This window comes from Mesoplodon densirostris, chromosome X, assembly GCF_025265405.1.
Source record: "Mesoplodon densirostris isolate mMesDen1 chromosome X, mMesDen1 primary haplotype, whole genome shotgun sequence".
Taxonomy (NCBI): Eukaryota; Metazoa; Chordata; class Mammalia; order Artiodactyla; family Ziphiidae; genus Mesoplodon; species Mesoplodon densirostris.
This window is the reverse complement of record NC_082681.1, coordinates 39,877,501-39,893,157: the sequence shown is the minus strand read 5'-3', so window position 1 is coordinate 39,893,157 and position 15,657 is coordinate 39,877,501. Positions and strand designations below refer to the sequence as shown.

The window sequence follows — 15,657 nt, the reverse complement described above, 5'->3', positions numbered from 1 at the left end:
CCCAGTTACCCTGCACAAAGGAAACTTCCAAAAAGATGTTGTTTCTGGTTTCATATGTAATATTTTCATAGAATCTCTGCACACATACACGCACCTACAAACACACACACATACACACGTGTGCAAGTGCGCTCACACATACTGTGTATGCTCAAATATTAGGTGGTGCACTGTGTTTTAACTCACCTAAATACACAGACTATCAGATATATGAATAAATGGTGAATGTCTACTTGTGATGTTTAACTTGTTAATTCACCCTTATTTACATATTTAAAACCACACATTGTATAAAATCATGTATAAATTAGGAGAGATTTTTCTACTCTCACATTTCACGAGCGGTATAATTCAAAATCTGCCTCTGCATCTGTATTGTTTTTGTAATCTCAGAGCCCCTTTTTGAGACCCCCAGCAGTTAGCTAAGTACATCATCTGACCTCCCTCTAAGATCTTTGAGATAAAATATTTTTAATCTACATATGATTCTGTGCCTGGATTTTTTTTTTTTTTTTTTTTTTTTTTTGCGGTACGCGGGCCTCTCACTGTTGTGGCCTCTCCTGTTGTGGAGCACAGGCTCCGGATACGCAGGCTCAGCGGCCATGGCTCACGGGCCCAGCCTCTCCGCGACATATGGGATCCTCCCGGACCGGGGCACGAACCCGTATCCCCTGCATCGGCAGGCGGACTCTCAACCACTGCGCCACCAGGGAGGCCCTGTGCCTGGATATTTTATTCCTAGTTACAATTACCCATTTATACAACATTCAGATGATTGTTTTCCAAATCTGTCCTGTAGGTGTATATTTAAATCTTCACAGCGTGACTTTCTACTATATCACTTTTTAAAGTTTCTGTTACAAATGTTCAGACTTACACAAGAGTAGAGAAAATAGCATAGGACCTCCCATATTCTTATGACCCAAATTCAACATTTATCAATGTTTTTAATATAATCACGATGCCGTTATAACGCGTATATATATAAATTTAACCTCTAACACCCATTCGATAATCAGAGTTGTCCAGTTGTCTCAAAAATGCAGTTTGTATAGTTGATTTGTTCAAATCAGCATCCAAAAAAGATTCACATATCACATTTGGTTGTGCCTCTTAAGTCTCTGTACTCTAAAGCATCTGCCTTCTTTTACCACTACCACTGACTTACTGAAGAAACTCATCAGCATCTTGTAGAATATACACTTTCTGGATTTGTCTATTAGTTTCATTTGATGCCATTTATCTTGCTCCCATATTTCCTGTACTTCCTATAAGTGGCAGTTAGATCTAGAAGCTTAATTAGACTGAGGTTCAATTTTTGGCGAGGTTTCTTCATAGGTGGTGGTGCTATATGTTTCATATTATATTGTATCAGGAGGTACAGTGTCTAATTGTCCTACATTCTAGTGATGAGTAGATTGATCAGAAGATTCAGTGGGTGATTGTCCCCTCCACTGCAAAGCTGTCATCAGCCTTTCATCTAATGATTTCATCTATTGATGATTATTGCCCAAATCAATTATTTCATGAGGGGTTAACAGAATGGCAATTTTCTAATTCTATCATTCCTTCTACACTTATCAGTTAAAATACTTTTGTTGAAAAGAACTTTGTCTCTTCAGCTAGGGAGTCTTTGATTACGCTGAAATATAGTTCATACAGGGAAATCAAGATAAATGCTTAATTTTTAAATTGCCAGTTTTCAGTGTAAGATGTTGGTACCCAAGCTACTTCCAAAAGTGTCCAATGAAAGGTGTTTTGATTTTTTTTAAGTGGGAGAAGAAGGCATTCTCTTTTATTTAAAAAATATCTTTATAAACTCATGGTTTTTTTATGTTTTCAATTTGTTTCAATTAATCTAATTTATTATTGTTTTTGATGGTCAAACTGTCCCATCTTTGGCTACTGGGTGCCCTTTTCAGTGCATTAATTTGAAAATGACCTTTAAAAAGCTTGTTTATGATATCTAACACCTGCAGTTATGAGGTCATACCTTTAGAAATAATTTATTTACATCATTTCTTTCCAATTCTGACAGATACTCTTTATGAGAGTCCAAAACTAGCATTGATTGAGACTATTTCAACCTAATGTATCTCTCCTAAACTGTACTTTATGGATAAAAATAAATGGATATGGAGAATTACTACATTACATGAGCGATTTTATAAGGATTTGAATACAAAGCAATTCCCTTTTTCTCCTGAGGAAAAAATTGGGGGAGAGCCCCTTACCCTGTATTTGGGTATACATGGTACATTTCTCTTTGTGTGTGTGTGTGTGTGTGTGTGTGTGTGTGTGCGTGCGCATGCACGATGCATATATTTTTAACATAAATGTTAAAACGTTATATATCTCCTTTTCTATTATGTGCCTATGTCTTAGGGATGGTTCCATGTTCATACCTCATTGTTTTTAACAGAGGCACAGTGTTTTGTTGTTTGGATGTACCATACTTTATTTAATTAGGCCCCCATCGATAGACATTTAGTTTGTTTCCAATATTTTGCTGCTATAAAGAAGGCTTCAGTGAAGATCCTGACAAGCCATTTCATACATATGCGAATTTATCATTAGGATAAATTCCTAAAAGTGGAATTGTTACATTAAAGTATATGTGCATTTTTCATTTCCAAGTTGCCCTCCATAGAGGTTGTTCCATTTAACACTTCCACCAGCAATGTTTGAGGGTGCCTGTTTGTCCACACTCTCGCCAACACAACCGTGTTCAAATATGTGGGATTTTAGTACTATAATAAAAACTGTCCCCACACTGATCTTCAAAGGGGAAGGTGTTTAAGAAAGGAATTCTAACAAGAAATTATGTGTCAAAACAAAAGGCTATCCTGAAGAATCCATTCGTCAATATAGCCCATGTTTGTATTACACCAAAGTATCTTTTGTTGCATGTAGTATCTCTTCATATAGATTAGATCAGCCAAGCAGCTAAATTTGTCAGTAACTGACAGTGGGAGCATTTCTTGAAATCATTTTCCTCCTATGCATAAAGATATGTATCCGACCAAAGGAATTTTTTCTAACTGGGTCTTTGCCAATCGTATCATTATGTAGAATGATGATACAACCAATTCATCAGTAATGGCAAACAAACATTTTTTGGAAGCCCCCAATCCCCATCTCTCTAAATTAATTTTAGTTTTAATGCTTGAGAAAGTAAATATATCATGTTAGGTATTTTTCAGACTTATCTCTGCTACTCAGTGAGGAGCCCTCTTTTTCTTAACTCTAACATGAAGCTCCCATATGGAAGATGAATATTTTTGAAACTTGTTTCTTAAAGGACTTGATGAATAACAGCTTGTTTTGCAAATCTGACAAAGTAGTGTACAGCATAGAACTCAGGGATAAGTGCTGAGAATAAAGTGCTCTGACTTGTTTTTCTTTGCTCAAGAAACTATAGGCAAGAGCAGAAGTGGTGTCTAGAGTGCTTACAGAAGCGATTCTTTGGATGAGACCACCCACCCCAAAAGTATTTGCTTCCGCATCAGATCTATTTTGGGCCCTACAAGGTAGAACACAGCTATGAGGCACTAAATAGATGTAGTCTGAGCTTCATAATAGGCTTTATGATGAAGGGGATTGGAAACACATTAGCATTTGTGAAGAACAATGTTTATGGAGCAATGGAAGATGCTCTTTGTTCTACTTAATGCTCTTAAATGCCCTGTGTTGTGTGCTGTCCCTTGTAAAGAAAGATGATTCCACTCAATCAACCACCATTAGCAGAGTTTGCACTTCAAGTTGTTTTTTCCAGCCATAGTAATGAGCTTGTATTAAGCCACCCGCCCCCCTTTCCTGTCTAGGCCCTCTTGAAACCAGTGGCACACACTGGGAAACAGCTGCTTAGACTTAATGTTGGAGTGAGTAGTTGAGAGTTAGCTGGCCTTTCCAGGGATTAAGGCCTATAAATGTGGCCTCATTATCACTGGACTATAAACCACTGAGCTCCCTGGCACCACACCCATAATGTGTTACAGCTCTATTTAAAATTAGATGATCATGAATACTCTGGGAAAAGTCATGCCCTAGCTAAAGAACAAAAAATTCCCTGTTCCTATTTATAATCCTAGTAATTAAAGACTATACCCCCTGGCCCTTGTTACATTCTGCATACTTAGAAAGGGACTTAGATAACATGATTTTTTGTGCAATTTTATTGTTTTTAATTTAGTGATAGTTTTTAATTGAGTGGCAAATTATAGAAAACACTCTGAATCTTCCCCTTTCTGGCAGAGTTATTGCAAGTAATACAAACGCTGTTCCTCACCATTCCAGAGCCCTAAAGGACATATATCTCAACAAAACAAGTAAATGTATGGTAGCATTGAAAAATATATCTGTATATTTTTATATCAAGTGAATTAATACAGTGAGACAGTTTCTACATAGGGGCCTACAAGGAGTAATTGTATCTTAAATACTTGGCAGAAGATAAAGTCCAGTCCTAAGCACTAATTCTGGGTCCACTTCACTCTTGGCCACATGACCAATCTTAACTGATTCCGAAAACGGATGGTTCTTCCATTTGTATGGTTATGCCAAAGGAATCAGAATTATCATGCCCAGGGACAAACTAAATGGTTCACAAGGGGGCACATGGACTAAGCGAATAGAAAATTAGAGGCAAGAGAAATATTTTAGGGAGGTGGCTTAGCATAGTAGATACAAATGTGGGCTTTGGGAAGTACCACACTTGCACTTAGCACTTAACATTGCTGTAAAAATGCTAAAGATCTATAACAGAACATGAAATGGTGGTTAAGAGCATGGGCTCAAGAATATACAGTGGAGGGCTTCCCTGGTGGCGCAGTGGTTGAGAGTCTGCCTGCCGATGCAGGGGACACGGGTTCGTGCCCCGGTCTGGGAGGATCCCACATGCCGCGGAGCAGCTGGGCCCGTGAGCCATGGCCGCTGAGCCTGCTCATCCAGAGCCTGTGCTCTGCAACGGGAGAGGCCGCAGTGGTGAGAGGCCCGTGTACTGCAAAAAAAAAAAAAAAAAAAAAAAGAATATACAGTGGAGAAAAGACAGCCTCTTCGATAAGTGGTGCTGGGAAAACTGGACAGGGACATGTAAAAGTATGAGATTAGAACACTCCCTAACACCAAACACAAAAATAAACTCAAAATGGATTAAAGACCTAAATGTAAGGCCAGACACTATCAAACTCTTAGAGGAAAACATAGGCAGAACACTCTATGACATAAATCACAGCAAGATCCTTTTTGACCCACCTCCTAGAGAAATGGAAATAAAAACAAAAATAAACAAATGGGACCTAATGAAACATCAAAGCTTTTGCACAGCAAAGGAAACCGTAAACAAGGCCAAAAGACAACCCTCAGAATGGGAGAAAATATTTACAAATGAAGCAACTGACAGTGGATTAATCTCTAAAGTATACAAGCAGCTCATGCAGCTCAATAACAAAAAAACAAACAACCCAATCCAAAAATGGGCAGAAGACCTAAATAGACACTTTTGCAAAGAAGACATACAGATTGCCAACAAACACATGAAAGAATGCTCAACATCATTAATCATTAGAGAAATGTAAATCAAAACTACAATGAGATATCATCTCACACTGGTCAGAATGGCCATCATCAAAAAATCTAGAAACAATAAATGCTGGAGAGGGTGTGGGGAAAAGGGAACACTCTTGCACTGTTGGTGGCAATGTAAATTGATACAGCCACTATGGAGAACAGTATGGAGGTTCCTTAAAAAACTAAAAACAGGGGGCTTCCCTGGTGGCGCAGCGGTTGAGAGTCTGCCTGCTGATGCAGGGGACACGGGTTCGTGCCCCGGTCTGGGAAGATCCCGCATGCCGCGGAGCGACTGGGCCCGTGGGCCAAAATTGCTGAGCCTGTGCGTCTGGAGCCTGTGCTCCGCAACAAGAGAGTCCGCGATAGTGAGAGGACCGTGCACCGCGATGAAGAGTGGCCCCCGCTCGCCACAACTGGAGAAAGCCCTCGCACAGAAACGAAGACCCAACACAGCCAAAAATAAATAAATAAACAAAGACATCATATAAAATGATGATAAAATTATAAAAAAAAAAAAAAAAACTAAAAACAGAACTACCATACGACCCAGCAATCCCACTACTGGGCATATACCCTGAGAAAACCATAATTCAAAAAGAGTCATGTACCAATATGTTCATTGCAGCTCTATTTACAATAGCCAGGACATGGAAGCAACCTAAGTGTCCATCGACAGATGAATGGATAAAGAAGATGTGGCACATATATACAATGGAATATTACTCAGCCATAAAAAGAAATGAAATTGAGTTATTTGTAGTGAGGTGGATGAACCTAGAGTCTGTCATACAGAGTGAAGTAAGTCAGAAAGAGAAAAACAAATACCATATGCTAACACATTTATATGGAATCTAAGAAAAAAAAGCTCATGAAGAACCTAGGGGCAAGATGGGAATAAAGACACAGACCTACTAGAGAATGGACTTGAGGATATGGGGAGGGGGAAGGGTAAGCTGTGACAAAGTGAGAGAGTGGCATGGACATATATACACTACCAAACATAAAATAGATAGCTAGTGGGAAACAGCCACATAGCACAGGGAGATTAGCTCGGTGGTTTGTGACCAGCTAGAGGGGTGGGATAGGGAGGGTGGGAGGGAGGGAGACGCAAGAGGGAAGGGGTATGGGAACATATGTGTATGTATAACTGATTCAATTTGTTATAAAGCAGAAACTAACACACCATTGTAAAGCAATTATACTCCAGTAAAGATGTTAAATTTTTTTTTAATTTAAAAAATAAATTTAAAAAATGAAAACTGCAGAGGAAAGAAAAAGAGCATGGGCTGTGGAGTCAAACCAATGCTTTTTTTTTTAACAGTATATTGGGGTTTTTTTATTTATTAATTTTATTTCTTAAAAGTTCTCCTGGGCCTTCCCTGGTGGCGCAGTGGTTGGGAGTGCACCTGCCAATGCAGGGGACGTGGGTTCGTGCCCCGGTCCGGGAAGATCCCACATGCCACAGAGCGGCTGGGCCCGTGAGCCATGGCCGCTGAGCCTGTGCGTCCGGAGCCTGTGCTCCGCAATGGGAGAGGCCACAAAGGTGAGAGGCCCGCGTATCGTAAAAAAAAAAAAAAGGTTTTCTTGAATTTTCTAATTGTTTGTACCAGTATATTTTAAAAAAATCTTTATTGGAGTATAATTGCTTTACACTGGTGTGTTAGTTTCTGCTGTATAACAAAGTGAGTCAGCTATATGTATACATATATCCCCATATCCCCTCCCTCTTTTTTTTATTTGTTTCTGCTTTATAACAAATTGAATCAGTTATACATATACATCTGTTCCATATCCCTTCCCTCTTGTGTCTCCCTCCCTCCCACCCTCCCTATCCCACCCCTCCAGTCGGTTACAAAGCACCGAGCTGATCTCCCTGTGCTATGTGGCTGCTTCCCACTATCTATCTATTTTACATTTGGTAGTATATATATGTCCATGCCTCTCTCTCGCTTTGTCACAGCTTACCCTTCCCCCTCCCCATATCCTCAAGTCAATTCTCTAGTAGGTCTGTGTCTTTATTCCTGTCTTACCCCTAGGTTCTTCATGACATTTTTTCCCCTCCCTCTTGCGTCTCCCTCCCACCCTCCCTATCCCACCCCTCTAAGTGGTCACAAAGCACCGAGCTGATCTCCCTGTGCTATGCAGCTGCTTCCCACTAGCTATCCATTTTACATTAAAGCAATGGATTTTTGAGCTCAGCTGCTGACTCTAACTGTGTAACCTTGGGCAAGCTACTTACCATTTCCCAGTTCCACTTCCCTCATCTGTAAAAGGAGGATAATAGAATTGACCTCATAGGGTTGTATAGGGTGAGCATTAAGTGAGGTCATAGCATTTACAGAGAGAAGGCAGAAAGTAAGGCTCAATAAATGATACAACCTTTTCTAGCAGCAGCAGCAGTAGAAGTCAAAGTAGATGTAAAAAATAACCAACCTAAATGTGGATTAAATCCCTGACTGTGATCTCATTAGCACCAGATTTATACTTATGAAACCTTAAACTTGAATAATGCCCTATCCTTCTGGCTCTCTCACTCTTAACCCATGAGGCTCCTCTCAGACCCCATTGAGCCCTCTAGTCCTCTTGCCCTTTCCTTTTTCTCCCAGACCATGAGCTTCTTCCTAGCCCCTCTGGCCTGCCCTTCTTTCCCTCCTCTAATCTATCAATATTTCTATGCTTAAATCAGAGTGATTTATCTAAATTATAAGTCCTACCATGTTGCTGCTTTGGCAGCTACTCATGATCATGGCTTGACATTGGCTCTGAGCAGGAAACATCAAAACCTGATCAAGAGGGTTTCCCTGGTGGCGCAGTGGTTGAGAGTCCGCCTCCCGATGCAGGGGACACGGGTTTGTGCCCCGGTCCAGGAAGATCCCACATACCGCGGAACGGCTGGGCCCGTGAGCCATGGCCGCTGAGCCTGCATGTCCGGAGTCTGTGCTCCGCAACGGTAGAGGCCACAGCAGTGAGAGGCCCGCGTACCGCAAAAAATAAAAAAACCTGATGAAGATTACTGATAATTAAACTGACTTGTCTTGGGAGGAAAAGGGAGAAATAGTGAATTGTTTGTTTCTTTCTGGACCCTTTAGGCTAGATGCCAGTGTTTCCATTTGAATATTAAGTGCTTGGCCAGGTCAGGGAGAAACTGTTGATAAAGCATCTAATGTGATGCCAAGAACCTAGCAGTATACATCACACTGTAATTGCTGATGAGGCCCAACGGTTGAGCAATCTGTTGGTTTAATATTCTTGAATCATAGTTCACTGAACTATGATTGAATTTATTTGAATACTTGAATTCATAGGTTCACCAAAAGATCTCTTGCTCAAAGTTAGGAGATTTTTGTTACTTACTAGCTGTGTCCTCTTGGGCATACCCCCCAACTCTCTGTGCTTCAGATTTTTCATCTGTAGTGAGGAGATTAAACTGGATGATCTCTATATTCCCTTGAGTCCTGATAAGGCATGATTTCTTTATACCATCTGAAGGAGTGAGGTTTGGAATAAACAAAATCCCCATCATAAACAAATGTTCTCCCTATAGTAATCTGGCTTCAGTATAACTACAATGAAGGACTTCCCTGGTGGCTCAGTGGTTAAGCATCCACCTGCCAATGCAGGGGACACAGGTTCGAGCCCTGGTCCAGGAAGATCCCACATGCCGCAGAGCAACGAGGCCCATGCACCACAACTACTGAGCCCATGTGCCACAACTACTGAAGCCCGAGTGCCTAGAGCCTGTGCTCCGCAATGAGAGAAGCCACCGCAATGAGCAGCCCACGTGAAGGATAAAAGGGATCAATGTAATTAAATGGCATAAAAATCAAATTGACAGTCTTGACCATTTTAGCACACCATCCCCAATACACCAGAGAATTAGTTGGGTTTTTTGGGGGTTTTTTTTCCTGCGGTACGGGGGCCTCTCACTGCCGTGGCCTCTCCCACTACGGAGCACAGACTCAGCAGCCATGGCTCACGGGCCCAGCAGCTCTGCGGCATGCGGGATCCTCCCGGACCGGGGCATGAACCCGCGTCCGCTGCATCGGCAGGCGGACTCTCAACCACTGCGCCACCAGGGAAGCCCAGAAAATTAGTTTTAACTGCCATCTTTGTGAGTTTGATTTCTGCCATCCTTACCGCCTAAAGTGCTACCTGATACTGACTTTTTTCTATTAAAGTGACTGACAGATTTTATAAAGATACCCATTGAGATACTTCAACATACCCCAGCTATAGCAAAACTTGTCTTTTGGGAATTACTGTGGCATCTTGTTGGCTCAAAGCCTGTTTCTTTGGGAGTACACACTACTGTGCATCACCTATTATAAGGAGAGTACTTCCCAACTTCACCACCAAGAATTCCTTCAATTATTTGTCTTTGTGAACTCTACATTGTGAATAATAATAACTATTAAACTATATTTTATTATAGTTTATTTCCCATACTTTATTAAGCAAAAAAACAAAAAACATATAACTGCTACTTAGAGAATTTGGCCAGCATGAGATATGTATTGTAATCACAAGTTGATATAATTCTAGCTAAAAGGAAATATATGTGATATTTTAATTAGCTTCATCTTAGGTAAATATCAAATTTCTGTTATGAATTTGAAACACCAAGATATCTTGGAAGCTCCCAGATACTTAAAAAGATTTCTGGTGATCCACAGATTGCAATTTGGGAACTTAATGAATATATTAGGTAGCAATTAACCTAATAATAATGATAAGTAATATTATTGTTATTATTTGTTAGGCAATTACTATATGCCAGAACTGGTTTTAAACACTGTACACATCTAATCCTCCTTTAATCCTGAGCCACAGAGAGGTTAAATTATTTACCCAGGATCGCACAACTAGGAGTTGGGTGGAGGATTTGAACCCAGAGAGGTTTGAGTAGATGGGGATGCAGCCTACTTCCTTAACCCCTCAGTGGCCAAAAAGAGTGCTTTAGTAGGTGAATAAGAGAATGAGAGAGATTCACAGTTATACCAGTTGAATCTTAAATTGCTGAAATACGGACAGGCATCAGAACTGGGGTGCAGAGAAGTGCTAGGAGTGCTGACACTAAGTTCTACTCTGCGGATTCGTACCTGAGTTTGTGCATTTGTGTTGAGGATTCTACGTAGGTTGGAAGTTGGGCCAATCAATAACTTATTGGTCAGAGCAGTGAATTCCAAATGCCTAACAACATGTTTGGTGTGGGGATAGGCGGTGCGAAGTGGGCTAGGGGAGGATATCACCATTATAAGACTGGGAACAAGAGTTGGTGGGAAGGGGGAAATGGTTCCCACCCAACAAGGGCATATATGCAATAAGGTGGAGGAAGGGGAAGTGACGAGAAAAGCTCATTTTTGAGTTAATAACCTATGTTCTAGAGTTTCAGGGACTTTAAACTCCTGTGGAGTGGGGATTTGTGGCGATTCTATACCACAGAATGCCATAAAACCCTGGCTATTGGGATTCCAGGGTTAGTACTCTAACAATTTTAAGACAATGAAATGCTGAGGGAGGTGGGGAGTAAAAAACCAAGGATTTGAAAGGTAAAGCTCTGGAGATGCTAAAGACTAATCCCCCTTGTACTCCAAGTGAATCGCAATTTTAGCTCCTAGGCCAGTGGAAATGGACTTGGGGGTGGGGGGCAGAAGGGTTGAATAAGGGGAAGGCCACTTGGGCAGGAATTTGGAGCTTCCCTCCCTAGCTTTAACTTGAGCAGCTCCCATTTTATATTGAGGGTTTCTGCGTGTGGCTTCATTTGATAAAGACATTCCATACTTAAAGAAAAAGGCAAAATCACTTTTCTAAGGGGGGGGGAAAGGACAGAGGAGCTCCAAAAAGTGTTCAAATAGGTCAGCTTTGGCCTTTGTCCTTTTTGAAAATAGGGGCAGACACTAGCAAGGATGTTTTGGCTGGGAGATTGGGAAGGGCCAACTAACGACTCAGTAAATCAGTCATCTTTACTGTGAAACCAATAACAGCAGTGGCAGCGACAAATGATAATAATAGCAGTTGCCATCTCCCCCCACCTTTAGGAGTTTGGGATTGACATATACACACTACTGTATATAAAATAGATAATCAACAAGGACCTACTGTAGAGCACAGGGAACTCTACTCAATATTCTGTAATAACCTATATGGGAAAAGAATCTGAAGAAGAATAGATACATGTATATGTATAACTGAATCACTTTGCTGTACACCTGAAACTCACAGAACATTGTAAATCAACTGTACTTCAACATAAAATTAAAAATTTTTCTAAATAGCAGTTACCCTATTAAGTATCAGCTCTGATCTGAGCACAAGGCTATATGCTTATATAGATTGTGCCATTCGATTCTCTGCAGCCCAATGAGATAGGTGCTCATTTTGCAGATGCCATCACTTTTTTTTGCTTCTGAAGGAATTGTGCAAGTTGGCTACAGATATAGGAATAAACCAAGTAAAGGCATTTTTGAATCATTCTGCAAATAGATTTAAGTAGTTGTTCAGGTCTTATGCAGCTGAAATACACACCAGGTTGAGGTGATCTATTCCTTTGAACCCAGGCAATTCTGAATTCAGAAGGACAAATCACAAACTGGCCCCTGAAATCAGGAATGTCTGATAGCTTACCTGTAGATTTAAGTAGAAGACATGTTTCCTTCACAGAAAGGAACGGTTTTATTTCAATTACATGTTTGCTTGCAAAGACTTTTATTAGTTTGTCTGTTGAACAAATACTTCTTGAGCACCAAATACGTGCTCTGAACCCAGAATCTCAAACATAAAATTGAGACTGATTTGTTTAATATAAGCCTCAATCCTAAGGAATGTCTGAAATTCCCAACTTCAGGTAGCATCTGTTAATTAAGTGTGATTTTTCACTCTCATTCCAATAGATATTTAAATACCCACAGCGAGTGAGGAGGGCAGTAGAGTTCTTAGATTCTAGACCGTGGAATAAAAGAACCTTACAAATGAAGTAGCCCCTTTCCTGTATTTTATAGGTCAGAGAGTCAGATGGACTTGGATTTTAAACTATATAACCTTGGGCAGATTACTTAACCTCTTTGAGCCTCAGGTTCCTCATGTGTAACATGGGGGTAAAAGCACTTGCCTTACAGAAACACGGTAAGGATTGCACAAGATTAAGTTCTTAGTGTAGTACGTGACACGCACAACGTGCTCAATACACGTTTACTGTTACTGTGATCACTATTTTCCAAGTGAGGGGACTGAAACCCAGAAAGGGGAAGTGACTACCTCAAGATCATATAGCTTCTTGATATTAGGGCAAACATTAGAACTCAGATCTCTGTTAGCAGTCAAATATTCCTTCTACTACGCCACCCATTTTATTCCCTAGGAGCAGGTAATGTAAACTTCCTAGGCCTGTGAGAAGTAGTTTGGCTGATCCAGGGAGAAGGGAGAAGAAGAACAAGGAAATGGGTGACATAAGGAAAGACTTCCTGGGCTCAGAAAACAAAACAGCAAGGGAAATAAATAGAAAGCAAAGGAGAAACAGCAATTACCAGAAAGTTTAGATCTTAATGTAGCAGCATTACAATGCCTGATGAATCCTAGAACTGATCTCTATCCTAATTCCTTTATTCACCACAAATGTTTCAATGCAATTGACTAGGCTTTTCCTTTTTCATGGGGATGGGGTAGGGAGGTGGTTCAGAATGCATGTGTGTTTCACAGAAAGTTACTGTGAATTCAGCTTTCCTAGACAATTTCTATTTTCAAAGCAAGGGAACCCCGTAATTGAAGTTAGAATAGAAGCATGAGTACTACTAAGACTTAAGGAATGATAGATTTTAAGACAACAGTGGGCTGGAGTGAAACCTAAGCATAGAAGCTGTTGTGAAATTTAACAAAAAGAAAAAACTGGCTCAACAATAAAGCCACATTGTTATTGCTTTGTATAGCTACAGTGCAGGTAAGTGCAGCAAGTACCTGTACTGTGAGTGATTAATTTGTTAGATGAAGATGTTCTTAAGAATTAGAAATATATGAAAAAAGCCACTCTGTCCATATGTTAAAAACAAAGATTAATTTACAGTTGCCTAAGCAAAAGATGATATAATCTTTCCTAAGGTATTTAATCAAGGACTTCAGTGTTGGTTGTGCAACATCCAAGGAATGTTCAAAATATTCCAGGAGTTTCCTGAAAGGAACAAGGCCATTTTGCTCAATTTATGACTGCCTAGTTCCATGGCACACAGAAAATCTGATTGGAGCTCCTGGCCCACCAAAAGAGATACATCATGATAGTTTGGGGAGCAATTACTATACAAAATGGTTGTTCCTTTTGTACTTCATCCTTAATCTTGAGTTTTCTGATTTCCCTCTCCTGAAAATGATTACATGTAATTCCAAATAAAATTTATTGATAACACTTTGATTGCTTATTCATTTGATCATTTTCACCTTCACAGGGCATCAGGTACTGTTTATACAGCGCTAGACATTGCCACAGGACAAGAGGTAAGTGTTAACATTCAATTCTGACTTCTACTTTCCTTTATTCATATTGATCAGAATTCCTCTTTGATGGCATCTGTGCCTGAAAAAATGGGTAGCACTGAGTTGACATATGTCTACTTCACTGGTGTCCAAAGTATCTGAAGTGAATGACAAATTCATGATTGACCAAGGAAAAGGAGCATGGGTTTGTGGCATCGAGAAAGCACTTAGTAAAATAAAGAATTTGTATGCCTGAAACTGTTGCCAAAAAATATGGTTGTTTGTGTTTAGTCAGGTGATGGTAATTCATTCTTGCATTTTAATCATTATTCAGGTGGCCATAAAGCAGATGAACCTTCAACAGCAACCCAAAAAGGAATTAATTATTAATGAAATTCTGGTCATGAGGGAAAATAAGAACCCCAATATTGTTAATTATTTAGATAGGTAAGTGTTTTCTCTCATCATGTACTTGTTTTCTTTATGGGATATCATTTTCTTGGCCAATTATTTTTATTTAGGATCTATTCATTTAGCATCCATTCTACAAATAGTTCTCAAATGCTACAAAATATTGAGTATCAGATCTATTGCTAAACTTGCACCCACTTATCTTTGTCCACCCATTAAACATTTGAAGACACATTTTATGGTCTTGCTTCTAAACATGAGCAGTTTGTATAATTTCCTTTTGAGGATTGTGACCCCCCTATTGCCAGGAAATAGACTATTGCATATAGGAGAGAGCTGTGGTGTTTTAAATGTTTCATCAAGTGTTTGTTTGGAGTCAGTGCAGTCTCTGGTTATCTAAGTAAAGGAGGCAGACTACAATGGCCCTGCTTTAATGGGTGTTTTGTGATGAACTGACAGTGAGGTTTAGGGAATTGACTTTAATCTCAAACCTTTTTCCTAGACCGGGTAATTAATGTCTCTTTCATCAGTGGTATTAGCAGTGGGTTATTAATAGGCATTTAAAGACAGCACTAACTCTTCAGTTGTGGTTTAACATCTGTCTCATTCAGTTTCAATAAGTGTTTGTTTAGCACCACTGTGCTGTGTACTCTGGGGGGATACAAAGGAAACAAGACCAGGTCTACAACCTCAGTGAGTTTAAGATCTTGCTTTCTGTGTTTTGTGCCAAGTAGACCAGTGGTACAGAAGGAGGCAAAAGGGGGGCAAAACGAAGGAGGGTCAGGTTTTATAGTCGAAACCAGGGTTTCATAAAGTGTCATTTAGGGACCATCTGCAGCAGAGTGACTTCACTCTACTTTTGTAATTTCGTAAAAACTGCATTTCTAAAAAATTCAGATTTCTAGGCTGTTCTCCATAACTAATGAGATATTTCATTTTTATGAAATGAGAATTTTAATGAGAAATTTCCTTTTGAACAAACTTCCCAGGTGAGTCTTATGGGCGCTGCAGTTTGAGCACCACTGGATAGAAAGGCTTGCTTCATACTGATGTCAAGCTGGGGGCAGGGTAGAATTGTTGGGGTCATTCCATCCACTGTAATTTCTCTCTCTTGCTGATCAGGGGAAGAGAGAGACCTGATCATACTGCTAAAGTGCCTTCAGATTATCCCAGGGGTTTGAATTTGCCTACATTGCTCTGGTGACCTGCCTCTCCATA

General features: G+C 40.1%; 1 protein-coding gene across 7 annotated transcripts in view; it reads left to right on the top strand.

Annotated features, from left to right (window-relative positions):
- Positions 1 to 15,657, top strand: part of PAK3 (p21 (RAC1) activated kinase 3) — a 117,980-nt gene that overhangs the window by 78,653 nt on the left and 23,670 nt on the right. For all 7 annotated transcript variants that reach the window (XM_060088104.1, XM_060088102.1, XM_060088103.1 and 4 more), the window contains 2 exons: positions 14,001 to 14,049; positions 14,363 to 14,475. In XM_060088104.1, coding sequence (XP_059944087.1) covers positions 14,001 to 14,049; positions 14,363 to 14,475 — 162 coding nt within the window. The remainder of the gene's footprint in view (positions 1 to 14,000; positions 14,050 to 14,362; positions 14,476 to 15,657) is intronic.